The following is a 16,019-nucleotide window of genomic DNA, read 5'->3' on the forward strand; positions in this document are numbered from 1 at the left end:
ATAAAATTCAAATTTTCTGATATTTCGACAATTATCATAAAAACCACTTCAAAAATATATAAAATTTTATGAAAAACGCCATCTATTGTATTTTTTTGCCTAATTCAAATAAAATCGTAAAGCGCCATCTATGAAACTTAAATTTTTTGAAATATTCTAAGCGACATGTCGCGACACTTGGATGCTTTGAATATTAAGAATTTAATCTAAAATTATTAAAAATTATTAAATTTTTATGAAAAACTTTTTTATGGTTAAAAAAAATTGGAAATTTTTTTCTAATTCAATTAAAAATATAAAGTGCCATCTATGAAAATAATTCAAACCAACAAATTATTCTAGATGCTTGAAAATTCAATAATTTACAATCGTTTTAAAAATACAAAAAAAAATATTAAAGCGCCATCTATGGTATTTTTATAGAATACACTTTAATTCAATTTTCCAAATTTTAATTCAATTTTAAAATTTTCTAATAGAAAATTTATTTTTTGAAAAGAAAAATATCAGAAAATCATAAACTTTTCTTAATTTTAAAAATTTTTGTTTAAAACTTTCAAGAAAATAGATTTTTTATACTACTCGATATACATAATTTCTTCAAAAATTTTAAAAGACTAAATTCAAAAACATTTTTAATTATTGTATCAGCCTAAAAATATATAAAACTCTAACCTAAAGTATCAAAATTCGGTCTAACTGTCAAATAACAACGATTTCTATTCAAACAATCTACATTCTCAAAACTTCCTATCGTTAAAATAGGATAAAATTAATCAAATTAACTGAAAATCAGTTCAATACCAATTTCATCCATTTGTCGTCGTACACGGTTGCTGCACATACGTTAAACAAAACCCTTTATTGTCCGTATCCAAAGGAGCTTCTACCGAATCTGTGTGAAACGACATCCTAAAAGGTCTTATATTGGAGCTTACTGTCCTTTCAAGCGAACTTATTTCCGCATTAAACGTTCCTCCGCAAATCTTATCTTCACAAGTTGTTGGCACAGGCATCCGATCTGCCACTTTTGCACACGGAATCATCAACCAATCCGCTTGACACGAGTTTGGTTGACCTTGAGTACCTCCGGAAATCATCGCGGGCACAATTAAATTCGAATTTCCCGACAACGTGAACGACTGACTTCGATTTCTGTTTGGATCGACACACGCTTGGTACTGAATCGAGCAGAAATTGCGTTCAGTTCGGATGCAAACCGAATAATCCTGATTCGAAAGTTGTCGCCCCGAAGTCGTGTCAAAGTTAAAACTGCGAATGCGACCATTGACGCCCGTGTAATACTGCAAACAGCCCGGATCTGCTCGCCAAATGCTGTTGCACGGGATTTGCGTGACACGTATTCGCCATGCGCGTGGATACGACGGTCCGCTTGTGATTATTGTGAGGATTAATGGATTACTTTGGCCGAGACCTACGTCAATGTACACTGCAAAAAGCGGGGAATTAAGTAGGATTAATTTGCATATTTATGAGTTTAAAATTAAAATTTACTGTGCTCGCCGTTATTAACGCCACATATGACGGGCGCTGGACTTCCGCCCGCTACGAGAAATTGATCCAAGTTGCAAATGTGGTTAATGGGCTCGGGACCTGCGATGGAAAAGAAGTCGAAATCGATGCGGATTTGACAGATGTCGGGATGCAACTTGTAAACGCTGACTTGGCATGAGCCTGTGCCATCGGTTGTGTCGGGATGATTTGGGTTTACGAAATAACTGCCGTTTTCGCGAATCATTCCGCCGCAACTTGTCATGACTGTGAAAGAAGAAAAAGGGAAATTTATTTTTAAAAATCAATTTTAAGCAATTTTGGAGTTAAAAAGGTAAAATTATCAAACTTATTTGAGCTCTGACAAATTTTTATCCATTAGGAGCAAGATTTGAAAAAAATTGCTTTGACACAGTTTTTGACATAGTTTTTGACACAGTTTTGCTCTTGATTTAGTTTTCAAATCAAAACTGTGTCAAAAAAAAAATTTTTTTTCAGTTTCAAAAAGTTATTTAATGATTAAAAAATAAAATTGACAAATTTTTATCCATTTTTAGCAAGATTTGACAAAAATTGCCTTGACATAGTTTTTGACACAGTTTTGCTCTTGATTTAGTTTTCAAATCAAAACTGTGTCAAAAAAAAAATTTTTTTTCAGTTTCAATTTTTTAGCAGTTTTGAGTTATTTAATGATTAAAAATGATAAATTAGAGCCCTCTGACAAATTTTTATCCATTAGGAGCAAGATTTGAAAAAAATTGCTTTGACACAGTTTTTGACATAGTTTTTGACACAGTTTTGCTCTTGATTTAGTTTTCAAATCAAAACTGTGTCAAAGAAAAATTTTTTTTTCAGTTTCAATTTTTTAGCAGTTTTGAGTTATAAAATTATTAAAAATGATAATTTAGAGCCCTCTGACAAATTTTTATCCATTAGGAGCAAGATTTGAAAAAAATTGCTTTGACACAGTTTTTGACATAGTTTTTGACACAGTTTTGCTCTTGATTTAGTTTTCAAATCAAAACTGCAGTTTTGAGTTAGTTTTAAAATTATTAAAAATGATAATTTAGAGCCCTCTGACAAATTTTTATCCATTTGGAGCAAGATTTGACAAAAATTGGTTTGACACAGTTTTTGACATAGTTTTTGACACAGTTTTGCTTTGACACAGTTTTTGACATAGTTTTTGACACAGTTTTGCTCTTGATTTAGTTTTCAAATCAAAACTGTGTCAAAGAAAAAATTTTTTTTTCAGTTTCAATTTTTTGGCAGTTTTGAGTTATAAAATGATTAAAAATGATAAATTAGAGCCCTCTGACAAATTTTTATCCATTAGGAGCAAGATTTGAAAAAAATTGCTTTGACACAGTTTTTGACATAGTTTTTGACACAGTTTTGCTCTTGATTTAGTTTTCAAATCAAAACTGTGTCAAAGAAAATTTTTTTTTTCAGTTTCAATTTTTTGGCAGTTTTGAGTTAAAAAATGATTAAAAATGATAAATTAGAGCCCTCTGACAAATTTTTATCCATTAGGAGCAAGATTTGAAAAAAATTGCTTTGACACAGTTTTTGACATAGTTTTTGACACAGTTTTGCTCTTGATTTAGTTTTCAAATCAAAACTGTGTCAAAGAAAAAATTTTTTTTTCAGTTTCAATTTTTTGGCAGTTTTGAGTTATAAAATGATTAAAAATGATAAATTAGAGACCTCTGACAAATTTTTATCCATTTGGAGCAAGATTTGACAAAAATTGCTTTGACACAGTTTTTGACATAGTTTTTGACACAGTTTTGCTCTTGATTTAGTTTTCAAATCAAAACTGTGTCAAAGAAAAATTTTTTTTTTCAGTTTCAATTTTTTGGCAGTTTTGAGTTATAAAATGATTAAAAATGATAAATTAGAGCCCTCTGACAAATTTTTATCCATTAGGAGCAAGATTTGAAAAAAATTGCTTTGACACAGTTTTTGACATAGTTTTTGACACAGTTTTGCTCTTGATTTAGTTTTCAAATCAAAACTGTGTCAAAGAAAAATTTTTTTTTCAGTTTCAATTTTTTGGCAGTTTTGAGTTATAAAATGATTAAAAATGATAAATTAGAGCCCTCTGACAAATTTTTATCCATTAGGAGCAAGATTTGAAAAAAATTGCTTTGACACAGTTTTTGACATAGTTTTTGACACAGTTTTGCTCTTGATTTAGTTTTCAAATCAAAACTGTGTCAAAGAAAATTTTTTTTTTCAGTTTCAATTTTTTGGCAGTTTTGAGTTAAAAAATGATTAAAAATGATAAATTAGAGCTCTCTTACAAATTTTTATCCATTTGGAGCAAGATTTGACAAAATTGCTTTGACACAGTTTTTGACATAGTTTTTGACACAGTTTTGCTCTTGATTTAGTTTTCAAATCAAAACTGTGTCAAAGAAAAATTTTTTTTTCAGATTCAATTTTTTGGCAGTTTTGAGTTATAAAATGATTAAAAATGATATCTCTATTTTTTTTATGTTAAAAGTTTAAATTTGATAAAAAAAATTAAAAGAAATTTTAAATTAATATTTTAATAAAATTTTTAAATTTTCTTTAGGTAAATAAATAATAATAGATTTTAAAATTTTTTTTTTAATTAAAAAAATAATTTTATTTCAGAAAATTTTCTTTAAAAAAATTACTTACAAACACAGCAAACGCCAAATCCATTAGCACAAGGTCCTCCGGGCAATCCTCCCCTCACAGCACACTCCTTCTTCGGTATGCAATTTCCGAGCTCGCCAGATGGCGCTGCGCATACATTCATTCCCCACGGATAGTTATGAAAGCCACTGAGAACTGCAAAAAAAAAGGAAAAAAAAATCATCAAAATCAAATATTAACGATATCGAAAAAAAAACATAAACATAAAAAAAAAATGAAAATTCCGTAACACAATATTCGCTCGAATCATGTTGTCGCAATAAAAATTTCGCACGTGATGTCATAAAACGTTAATATCAGCTGAAATTTACATCAAACACACACACACAACTTTTCACAATCAGTAATTGAGTCTCAGTTGCAGCAAAATAATTTCACAAACCGACAAAATTGTAATAGGAAAAAATAATTGAAATTGCTGAGAGCTAAAAATTAGTTCATGTGTAAAAATAGATGGAAATTTCGATAACGATCTGATTTTATGGGTCCCTAAACGATTATTAGTTGGCTTCTTTTGCATGAAAAATTTTAAAAGTTAAATTTTTTAACGGAAATTCCATTCAAATTTTGACAGATCGAAATTTCGAGAGAAACTGGTTTCGTTTTTCTCTCAGCAGTTGAAAAAAAATTTCATCCCCACTCCAAAAATTCTCTGCCTTCCTGCATTTTGAACAATTTATACGCAGTTTATTGTGAGAATTCTACCAAGCATCAAGTCGAAGCGCATCGCTGCCAAGTTAATTTTTTCAATTTCTTCTAGAAAAAGTGAGTTTATGTCATAATTTTCTTCGTGTCGTCGTAAATTCTTAATTTTTCGCATTTCAGGTACAAAAAACGCAAGAAAATGTCTGATACCTACGTTGATGAGTACGAACATTACAACTACGAACAAGACAAGATTGCCAATCAAGGACACAGTGGTAAACAAAGAACAAAGAAGGAAGCGAGCGACCACACAAATCATCACGATCCCTCAGGTCATTCGCGTAAAATCCTCACAAAGCTGCAAAATACCGAGCAAAAGAAGAAGGAACGGAAGGACAGCAAGTAAATCCGTCGTTTTGCCGAAAAAATTTTGTACTGCCATTATTTTTGAGTGTTCTGAAAAATAATCAAGACTGATCTCGGCGAGTTTATCTGGAAAAACGAAAATTGGAACATGGATCAACAACAAAAAATGTGATTAAAAAAATACAAAAAAAAAATTAAATAAGTTCAATGCTAATTAATAGACGTACATAGGCCGTCTACGTCGCCGTGTGTGATGCAATAATATCGGTAACGACATACATGGCTCAACAACGTGCTACTCTACAAATCGGTATCGCGAGAGTCTTCGAGTTGAAATATTGACTTGAGCGACTTTCCATTAAAAAACATACAACGACATTAAGTTAGAGGACGTCTGAATCGTGCTGTTATCGTTTAAATGTTCGTTATCGACACAGAAAAACAATAACAAACATGTATTATCAGGTGTTTTGTTACTCGAACTTTATATTTCAGCAGTTTCTTTAAGAATTTTTTTTTTCGAGTTGTTTCGTAGATTAGATAGAATGAGAGTTGTGACCGTACTTTTACCATATTAATAATTTATCTTCGTTTACTTAAGGCACCGGTGATGATTATTGCGATAAATTAATGAATTTAAAATGAAAAAAAAAATTATATAAAATTGTACAAAAATTTGGTTTAAATAAAATTATGATAAGCCATCCAAAAAATATTTGTTTTTAATTTATTTTTTATAATTTTTATTATTTTTTTATTTTTTAATTTTATTTATTTATTTATTTTTTTTTATTAATATTTTTAAAATAATTTTTATATTTTATTTATTTTTTATTTTATTTTTTTTTTATTATTTTATTTATTTTTTTTTAATAATTTAAATTTAAAATTTATTTTTTTTTTTTATTTTAAATTTATTTTTATTTATTTTTTTTATTTTATTTATTTTTATTTATTTTTTAATTTATTTTTATTTTATTTTTTTTATTTATTTTATTTATTTTTTATTTTTTTTAATATTTTTTAAAATAATTTTTAATTATTTTATATTTTTTTTTTTTTATTTATTTTATTTTATTTATTTATTTTATTAATTTTATTTTTTTATTTTTTTTATTTTATTTATTTTTTTATTAATTTAATTTTTCATTCAATTTTAATTTTTTTTTATTTATTTATTTAAATATTTGTTTTATTATTTTTTTAATAATTATTTTTATTTGAAGATATGAAATTATCTATCTATCTGACAAAGACATCAATAAGGGGCAACGACCCCTTTTTCGGTCGATATTTTCTTCTCAGAGACTTTAAAAAAATTTTTAGAGATGATTTTCTCGAAAATTCTCCCTCCCCTAATCACAAAAAAATAAATAAACACAAGCTTTGAGCAATTCTCGGCGATCCGTTTGTTTATCATCGAAAAACGAAGCAAAAGCAAGTAATAACACGTTCGAGCCATAAAGACAAGGTAGTATAGCTAGCATCAAAAATATTTCTATAAATAAACAAGCGAAATAATGAGATTGTGTTGGTTCGTTTTTTTAATGTTGTTTTCAAAACAATTTGCTGTCTATGTGGAGTAGAATACACCTAGAAGCGTAGAAAACATGAAGAAATTGTTGTTGTTTTAAATTAATTTGCGGATTTTGCGATTTTTTGAGGGATTTTGGAGTTTGAAGGTTTTTAATTGTAGGAAAAAAAGATGAAAAGATGACTTCATGTTTCATTTATTCGAAGATATTTCTCGTATTTTTGTTGTTTGAATTGTTTCAGCTGATATTTGTTTTTGTTGTTGTTTTTTTATTAGCAGCTGCGAAATAAAGAGGAATGGAGCGTATGAGAGAGAATTGAGAGATTTTCCCCTACTTGAATTTTTTGAGCAAAGGCGTTGTTCAGAAATTATTTGAAAATTTTTTTTTAAAGTATTATTTATTTATTTAGAAAAATATTTTTCTTATTTTTTTTCAAATATTTTTTATTTTTTTTTATTTAAATTTTTTTTATTTTTAATTTTTTTTTAAATTTTTTTTATTTAAAATTTTTATTTTTTAATTTATAAAAAAAAATAAAATTTAAAAAAAAATAATTTTTATTGAAAAAATTTTTTTCATTTATTTTTATTCAAAAAATTATCAAAATATTTCACATAATTTATTTTAAAAATTTAACAAAAATTTTAATATTTTTTTTTTTAAATTATCAACTAAATTCAAGTTCATTTGTACTAAAAAAGCATATTTTCATATTTTTGAAACAAAAAACAATTTAAAAAAAAATTCAATTGTTTTAAATAAATTTCCAATTTCATTATCAAAACAATGAACATCACAAAAAAGTTTCCAAATTTAATAATTTTAGGCTAAATTTCACAAAATAAACTTCTTTCAAGGTTACAGGAAGTAAAAAATTATATTTTAAAAAAACTTCAACAAATTAATTCAGTCACTGATTACTTTTATATTTATTTTTTTAAATTCGTTTTAACGTTCATGCATGTCAGAATAGGTTATCTGCACAAAAAGTGTGCTAAATTACTTTCGGTTGCATCACTTTACTTTGTTGTCCCATTCGAACAAAGAATTTTTGTGTGTATTTTGTTTAGTTGATGAAAGATGATAAGGTTGTTTTGAGAGCACGAATGTGTGATTAGAAATTTAGGTTGACTTTTTTTCATCAAGGTTGATAAATTGTTGAATTTTCTTTACGGAAAAAAATAAATTTTTAATTACCTAATTAAAATTTTAAATAAAAAAAAAAATTTTTAATTAAAAATTTTATTTTAAAAAAATTTTAAATTTTATTTTTTTTTAATAAATAGTAAATTTTTAATAAATAAAATAAAAATAATAAAATTGAAAAAATAAAAAAAAATTTTATTTTTTAAAAAAAAAAATTATTTAAATAAATATTTTAATATTTAAATTAATTTATTTAATTTTTTTAAATTGAAAAATTTAAAAACATTTTTGATTTATTTTTAATTAAATTTAATATTATTTAGATAAAATTTTAATTAATTTTTTGAATTGATCAAAATTTTTATTTTTTTTAAATTTAAAACATTTTTTATAAATTTTTTTAATTATTCATAAAATCTCTTATCTGGTTTAATTTTAAAAATTTTACTTTATTTTTTTTCATAAAAAATTTTTTCAATTTTAAACTTTTTTATATAAGAAATTTAATAAAAAAAATCATTAAAATTATTTTGAAATTATAATAAAATTATGAGATATTTTAATTAATTTTTTAATTAAAAAATTTTAACCATTTTTTGAAAATATTTAAATAATTTTAGAAAAAATTATTAAAAATTAAAATTTACTTACATCTTGGATCCCTCGTTGAAAAATCGATGCTATCAATACTGTTCACTATCATTAAAATTATCAGTCCTTTCATCACTAATGTTTGTTTTTCCATTTTGTATCACTTTTTAATCTTTTTCCTTATATTCGTTCTTATAAAATATTTCAATTAATTTTTTATTAATTCAATAAATGTTCAAAAATTATAAATTTTTCATCACTTTTCATCGCACGAGAAATATTCAAATATTTTTCAAAATAAAAAAAAAATAATAATTAACCACACATTGTGACACTCGAAAGTAAAATGGGAAAGGTGTTTGTTTGTTTTTCCTATTTATATACACTTTAACTAACAAAATTTCGTCGTGTCAACCCACATCGCGTGAAAAAAAAAAGTATTTTTGCACGAGAAAATGCAGCGCGCGATATCTTGGCTCGGCACAACTTTCCACTAAAACGCCGCGTGAATCACTGCACTGCTGCCAGACAATAGAACAAACCGAGTGCGATATGGAAAAGCAGCGAGTAACAGGTGTCATCACACTCATCCAATTATTTTTACACACTTTGTGATTTGCCAAAAAAAAAACTCGCATGCGACTTGTTCAAACAACTTTAAATATCAGAAGCGACAATCAGACAAGCTTTTTTTTGCGGCTGAGCGGAAAAAATTGTAACGCGATGTAAAGTTGTAATCTCTAACGGTTTTCGTAATATAAATGTGTGGAAATGGAAAAAAAAGTCAACAAGTGTTAAATAACAGTCATTTTACGGCTTTTAATCCGCATGAAAGTGCGAGTTTGATGACTTTTCTTCGCAATTGTTTATGCAAATAGAGACAATGGCAAGACAAACAATGGTAATTGTCGCGTCGCGGTGATAACGCGAGATAATGGCTCATTTTACAAGAGGAACTACCATTCTCATTACCTCGAATTAAACGAGTCTCGTTGATCTTTGGCCGATTAATTTGCACTTTACAGACCACTTACTTCGTTAAATTGCGTCATTGCGACAAAAATTGCATCTCGCAAAATTGTTGAAAGTGTTTCAAGTGACCCATAAAGATGATAAATACGCCGTGCCCGATTATGTTTTTAATCGAAAATTGAATTAAAATGCGGCTCCAATGTTCTGAGGTAAGTACCTAAGCATCCAATTAATTGATTAATCAAGTAAAACCAATTCGTTAGTTATACATGCCCGGAGTGTTGCATCTCACAGAGTTCAAAAAACCAATCTGGAACACTTGAAAGTACATTGCCTCGGAGCACTGTCGACCCAATAATTATTACTTCATTATTTATGTGTAACGAGATATGCGTCGATTTTTGCGGCAATTCTTTTTGTTCAAACAGAAGTAGAAGCCCTACTATTTTTAATACTTTTTTATCGCTTCAATTGTCCAAATATAACGCATTGACAAAGAATTAAAGCAGGAACTTATGGAATTATTCAAGTGTTTCAGTTCTCATCAGAATAATCATAAATAAAAAATCGTTTTAATTACGTCCTTGTGTTACATCGAAAGTGTTCACATCATATATTTTTTTTACATTCGATATGCCACGAACGTTTCTATTGGAAAAATTTGGATCGATGGTTGAGGAGTGTCTGTCTGAGAGCGTATTTTGGTAAGTATTCTTTTAAATATTTTTTTTTCTTATTTTTTGATGAAATTTATTTGTTTTAGATGATCCATATGATATTCTAATGTTCTGAAGAGAAGCAAGTACAATTTCAAATACAAACTTAAATATCAAAGAAACATTAAATCAAAATTGGAAAAATTTGTTAAACATGTTAAAAGGAAGAAGATTGGCAAGGAACGAAGTATCGTATTTCTTGCTACAAGAATGAAAACTGTTATCAGTAAAAACATTTGTTTATGGAATATCTTATTTTTTCTAAAAGGCAAGGCAAGACAAAATACATCTAAGAGTCCTTCGGGTAGAACTGAATAATGAAAATCTAATAAGAAATTCAAAAAGCTTACTAGAACGAACCTTTTTTCAGACAGTCCTTGAGTACTTAAATGTGAACAATAAGGCAATTAGAAAATCGTATTGTAATAACCTTTTTCCATCCATTCAGCGAGCATATGTGCAAAAACGAATACCAGAACGAATCTGAAACTGTATATCGTTATGAGAACATAAAGTTAATATCAAAAACTATTTTTTTTAGTTTAATATATTTCCTTAAAGAAAGAAGTTATCTTAATAAATTTAAATACGTTGTCTCAATTACTTAATGAAAAAGTCTTAAAAGCTCTTTATGAAAATTAATACATATTTAAAAAATTAGCGAAATTTGCTTCAACTAACATGAGAATATGCGAAATCCACGTTGTTGATCATAAACGTTAGTAACGAAGACAAAATGCGCTCAAGTCATTAAAATAATTCACCACGCAAAAACTTTTCAAATGTATTAACGCATCAATCTTCCTTCAGCTTAAGCCTCAAAACTTTATACCTTATTATTAAAACGACTTGTTCCGTGATTTACTCTGACAATTCGCCACAATCAAGACAAAGACCTAAACATAGAAAAATTTTCTATACATTTCGTTCATCATTTATATTAAATAAACAACTTGCCAAGCGTAATAAATATAATAAATGGTTAATAAATATGTTATAAAAATTGTGAAAAATGAACATTTATTTAAATTTAAACAAGCATATGGCACCAATATTCTTGACTAATCAATCAAAACAATACCGAAGGACTCGTACTTAGGTGGCAAGTTTTTTCATAACATATTTTTAATCGAGACAAATAATTAATTATGTTGTAACTAATTGAAATTACCACGATTTGTCTCTCGTTTTGTCTATTTGGGTACTGTGAGGAAGACATTTTTCAAAGTCACAATCTCTAAATTTGATCAAACAGTTTAGTTACTAATTCATTATTTCAAATAATTTTTTTTTATAAATAAGGCAAAACATCTATAAATCAATTGAATGGGCAATAAAGAATGATTTTTAATGTCTTCTCATTAAGATTTTGCTACATTATTGATTGAGATAACTTTTCGATTCAAAAGCTTATTTAAATGAAGTTTATTAGAACTCTCTCGCTGCATATTAAATTTGCGCCAACAGCTTTTAGAACTGATCTCATCATCATCTGCTATCCGCTCGTCTATCATAATTGTGCGGTTGAGATATTTTGTTGATTTTTAAATAATTATTGTAGGTAATGCACATTTTGCCCCCAGGGGTCAACAAATTCTGACATGATTATGAATTTTGCAGAAAATGTTTATTTGTTTTTATTATATTAGTTATTATCTAATCTTAATGTAAGTTTAATAAGAAGAAAAATAATTTTTTTAATTCAAGTTAAATTACGTTATTTTCAAGCGATTTGAGGTAAAGTCAGAGCGTAAGTGGGTGAGAGGTTTGAACATAATTTAGATAGATAGACAGAAGCCTTAATTAATTTTAATTTGTTTTTAACTCCGATGACGCATGAGACTATCTTGAGCGCATTTTAGCATTAGAACTTGACAAGCATATTAAACGTGCCAAATAAACAATGATGATTAATTAATATAAGTTTTTAACCTGCACCTTAATCTCCGTATTAAAAACCAATTTGATAACATTTAATTATAAATAATAAACAATCCAAAACTGCATAAGTTGAATGTTGTTATAATTAAATCTATATCAAACAGGTCATCCTCGTACTTTTTGAACGTGCTCTCGTTGTTTTATTGCAGAGTTTACCTTTAAACAACTACTGGTCAGTGCAATCCTCAACCTCCAGCGTATTATTATAACATCTCATAACATTTCATAACAGCACAAAGCAACACCATCTTTCATACAGCATTTTTTTCTCTGTTTCTTGATAAATAAAGGTCGAACGTATTCACGCATAAAAATTATATTAAACGTGCATCGCTTCGTAATTTTTTCCTCAATACACAAAAATTTAACTATTTAAGATTAAATCTGCACAACCGCAACACAAAAGTACGCGTACAGAGTAGTGATCTATTAAAAGTTGTCTATTTTTCTGTAGAAAGATCTGCGTACAAAGCAACGCAAAGGTAACTTAACTCTTTAGGAGTTATTATAGAGTGATTGTCAACAGTAATGCACCCGGTCGACTATAAATAAGCAGCTACTTTTTGTTCTTAAATCAGTTACAAAAAAGATCTTCAACTGTTAAGATTTGAATTATTTTTGAGATTTTTTAATAATAAAAAAAAATAATAAACTACCAAAATGGTGATCATTAAGGTAACAATAAAAAAAAGTGTTTCCCATGAAAAAAGAAGGAAGAGTATTTTTTGTAAAAAAAAATAAATTAAATAAAAAGCGAAAGGGATTACAAATTTAAATATCCGAAATGAGTAATAAATAAACAAAAACATCAATGACAAACAATTCTCAGAACTCAAGTTCATTATTCACGAAAAAAAATTCTTGCCAGTCGTCTCCATTGAGTAATTGACAAAAAAATATTTTCTCATACAGGCAACGACTTTCCTCGTTCTCTTGGCTGTAGCATTCGCTGCCCCAGCTGACAAGAAGGAAGCTGATCTTTCAACTGCCGAATCAAGCTACTCTTCTGGATGGAATAGCGGGCTTGGAGGAGGCTATGCTGGGCATGGCGGCTATGGAGGTTATGGCGGATATGGCGCGTAAGTTTTTTAACTCTCAGATCAGGTTTTTAAGATCAGTCGAGTTTCATAGTTAGGCTTAAAATTATTTTGAAGTCTTAAAAAAATATTTAATTTACTCTTGAGGAGTAAAGTAAACTATAAATTTGCTTGGTTTGGATTAAAAAGTATTTGAATTCGCTGAAAAAAAAATTAGTTGCCTTTAAAGAAACAAACTTACCCTTTTCTCAAACAGCTCAACATGGAACAGAGGATACAACTCCGCATGGGCTGCTCCCGTTGCTCCTGTAGCTGCTGCTGTTGCTCCCGCATACACTGGTTACTCCGGATACTCTGGATGGAATCGCGGCGTTGGATATCCCGGATATGCTGGCGCTGGATGGGCTGGAGCTAACCGCGGATATGGCGGATGGGCTGGAGCTACAGGCTACAGCGGATACAACCGCGGCTTGGGATACAACTCTGGATGGAACGCCAACCGTGGATGGGCTGCTGGAAATCAAGGCGCATGGGCCGGAAACCAAGGATGGTGGTAAATTGTTAAAGCCCGAGACATTATAAACGCATAATGATCGAAAAGAGTTCAACAATTTTTTGATTTTGAATGATTTTCTGTTTTCAGAATTGGTCAACAATAACTTTTCCACAACTTTATTGAAGATTTAGTTTTTTTTAAGAAATTAAGTTTCTCTCTCTTCTAAAATATGTTTTTTTTATTGTTTTTGTAAATAAATTTATTTTTGGAAAAAACTTTCATTGTCATAATAATTCAATTGTAGTCGCGTTACATAATGAGTTTCCAATAATTACTCAACTTTCAGAATGATAATGATCTTCGTGATTTAGAGCAGAACTGAATAAATATACTTGTTCGCTATTTTTTGCTAAACTAAACTAAATGTAATCATCATATCGATGACACAAAACGATTAGCTACTTTTTGCCCAATTATTGTCAACTATCCACACAAAAAAAAAACAAAATTTATTTGTTTTTATTTCACTGCAAGATGTTGCGCTGCAAATGTCATATCGTCAATCAATCAGTTGTTCGTTCGTTCGTTCGCCAGAGTTTTCAAACAAAACAAAAGGAATTTTATTCTGGTGTGTGACTTATAATTAGAAGAGAAAGAAAAGCAAATGTTTAGAGTAAAGGTTGCCAAGTTTTCTGTTTTTTTTTCTCGTCTTCTGTGTGTGTTGTAGACGACAGCAACACGCACGTCGATCATGTTAACATAACACAGTACGAAAAATAGTCCACACACCATTATGCCGGCCCATTTTGTGTCTTACATATTATTTTGTTAGCAGCACGTGTTACGGAAGAAAATCTCTTATTTACATTTTTTGTTTTATTTTTTTTTTCTTCTTCATCACGATGTATGTCAATATAGCCGGTGTTGTAATAATAATAATTTTCCGTCGTACGATCCGTCCTGCGTTGTTGTATGAGTTGGATGTGATGATTTGCATATAAACTCAACGATGTGTGAGAGACACACAGTAGTCGTAGGAAGACCGATGCTCTTAATTTGTTTTTCATTTACTACTCACATTGTGTCGTCGTACAGGCACGCGTAATGAGGAAATTTTGAAAAGTCGATGAGATGAGGAAAGGAAGCGCTTTTAGATGAAATTACTTTTCAGGTAAGTTTTGAGATGTTTTCTAATCATTTTATGAAAATTTTTATAAAGTATTAATGATTTGTAATTTTTTAGGTTAGAATTTTTAGGTTATGTCAATTTTCAAACAACAAAAGTTTTAATTTGAGGCGATCTGTTGAATTTGAATTCATATTATGAAGAATATCGATATATTTCCGACAGGATTTCCGATGAAAATTTCATATTTTATTACTCTACTGTGCTGTCTTGACTTCTAAAATTCTTGTCAACAAGATACCTTCCCTATATTAAGAAAAATATTGGAGCTGCCGAGAAAACAACATCGTCTGATCTACTAAGAGAACAGAATGCTGCTCTTAGAACAGGTGAACAGCCGAATTTATAATCCATTACATTTGAAGCCTAAATCTTGTAAGACACAGAATCTTGTTCTCATTTTTTATACAATCCAATGATGAAACAGTGGTTCAGCAAATAACATGCGAAGACTGCTTCGGTTCTTCTTGACTTTTTGAGATATATTTATCAAATTTGGTTTCTCCGTATCGGCAGCCAAATGACAACTTTTTTTCATAAATTTTAAAACTTTATAATTTGTTTACTTATGTTTTTGGAAACCATCAAAATATCAATCTGAAAGATACAAAAAGAAAGTATTTCAAAAATTTAGAAATTTTTCCAAGTCTACAAAATGACAGACTTCTTACCTGCTAAAATCGCCTTTTTTCTTTAACAACTATTCGAAATGCTATTTAAAAAATTTAAGTTACTCAAATTCAGATTGAGTAGATGCTGCTAAAAATACATATTTTTAGCGCCGACATCACTCCCGTTCACTCTTTTTTATCTATATCTATATGCATTTTAACACAATTAAAATAAAATTTTCTTGAGAAGATCGACTTTTCCTGTTTTTCTCACATCTTAGTGTCTCAATGAACTTCGTCGCGATTTAACCGTCGATCGTACATTAAAAAATTTGGAAAATTGCAAAACTATTTCTCAATTCAGATCAAAAGGTGTCAAAAAAATAAAATATTTATTTAAAAAAAATTATTAATTAAAGAAATTAAAGTAAATTTTACGAAATTGGTTCAAACAATTTCCAATCCGTGTCAAATCTAGGTCATTTTTTCGCTAAAAATAATAAATAAATTTCTGTGTGTAAAAGTTTGACGACCTAAACAATGTTGCGGATGGCACAAACATATGCGATCTATCTTT

General features: G+C 28.4%; 2 protein-coding genes across 3 annotated transcripts; one reads left to right on the forward strand and one right to left on the reverse strand.

The window, feature by feature from the left end:
* Window positions 1-794: 794 nt before the first annotated feature.
* On the reverse strand, window positions 795-8,637 carry LOC134829021 (uncharacterized). Its single transcript, XM_063842014.1, has 4 exons — window positions 8,544-8,637; window positions 4,183-4,335; window positions 1,516-1,779; window positions 795-1,450 (listed from the first exon to the last, which is right to left on the reverse strand). The coding sequence occupies exons 1-4, from the start codon at window positions 8,635-8,637 to the stop codon at window positions 810-812; spliced, it is 1,152 nt and encodes a 383-aa protein (XP_063698084.1). The 3' UTR covers window positions 795-809.
* A 4,020-nt stretch (window positions 8,638-12,657) lies between these two features.
* LOC134831906 (glycine-rich protein-like) lies at window positions 12,658-13,841 on the forward strand. Of its 2 annotated transcripts, XM_063845745.1 has the most exons (4): window positions 12,658-12,787; window positions 13,025-13,191; window positions 13,406-13,702; window positions 13,793-13,841. In XM_063845745.1, coding segments are annotated over exons 1-4 (480 nt in total). In that variant the 5' UTR covers window positions 12,658-12,772; the 3' UTR covers window positions 13,794-13,841. The 2 variants fall into 2 exon arrangements, with proteins under 2 accessions (XP_063701815.1, XP_063701814.1); XM_063845744.1 differs by having other exon boundaries at window positions 13,406-13,841.
* The last annotated feature ends 2,178 nt before the right edge of the window (window positions 13,842-16,019 follow it).

The sequence above is a fragment of the Culicoides brevitarsis genome, chromosome 2 (assembly GCF_036172545.1).
Source record: "Culicoides brevitarsis isolate CSIRO-B50_1 chromosome 2, AGI_CSIRO_Cbre_v1, whole genome shotgun sequence".
Lineage (NCBI taxonomy): Eukaryota > Metazoa > Arthropoda > Insecta > Diptera > Ceratopogonidae > Culicoides > Culicoides brevitarsis.

Excerpts from the sequence above, each read along its gene's own strand:
- LOC134831906 (XM_063845744.1), top strand. Across the intron at positions 13,192-13,405 it reads GGTTATGGCGGATATGGCGC|CTCAACATGGAACAGAGGAT; the intron begins GTAAGTTTTTTA and ends TTTCTCAAACAG.
- LOC134829021 (XM_063842014.1), bottom strand. The coding sequence starts at position 8,637 with ATGGAAAAACAAACATTAGTGATGAAAGGACTGATAATTTTAATGATA. Across the intron at positions 4,336-8,543 it reads TTCAACGAGGGATCCAAGAT|TTCTCAGTGGCTTTCATAAC; the intron begins GTAAGTAAATTT and ends TTTTTTTTGCAG. Across the intron at positions 1,780-4,182 it reads ATTTGGCGTTTGCTGTGTTT|TCATGACAAGTTGCGGCGGA; the intron begins GTAAGTAATTTT and ends CTTCTTTCACAG.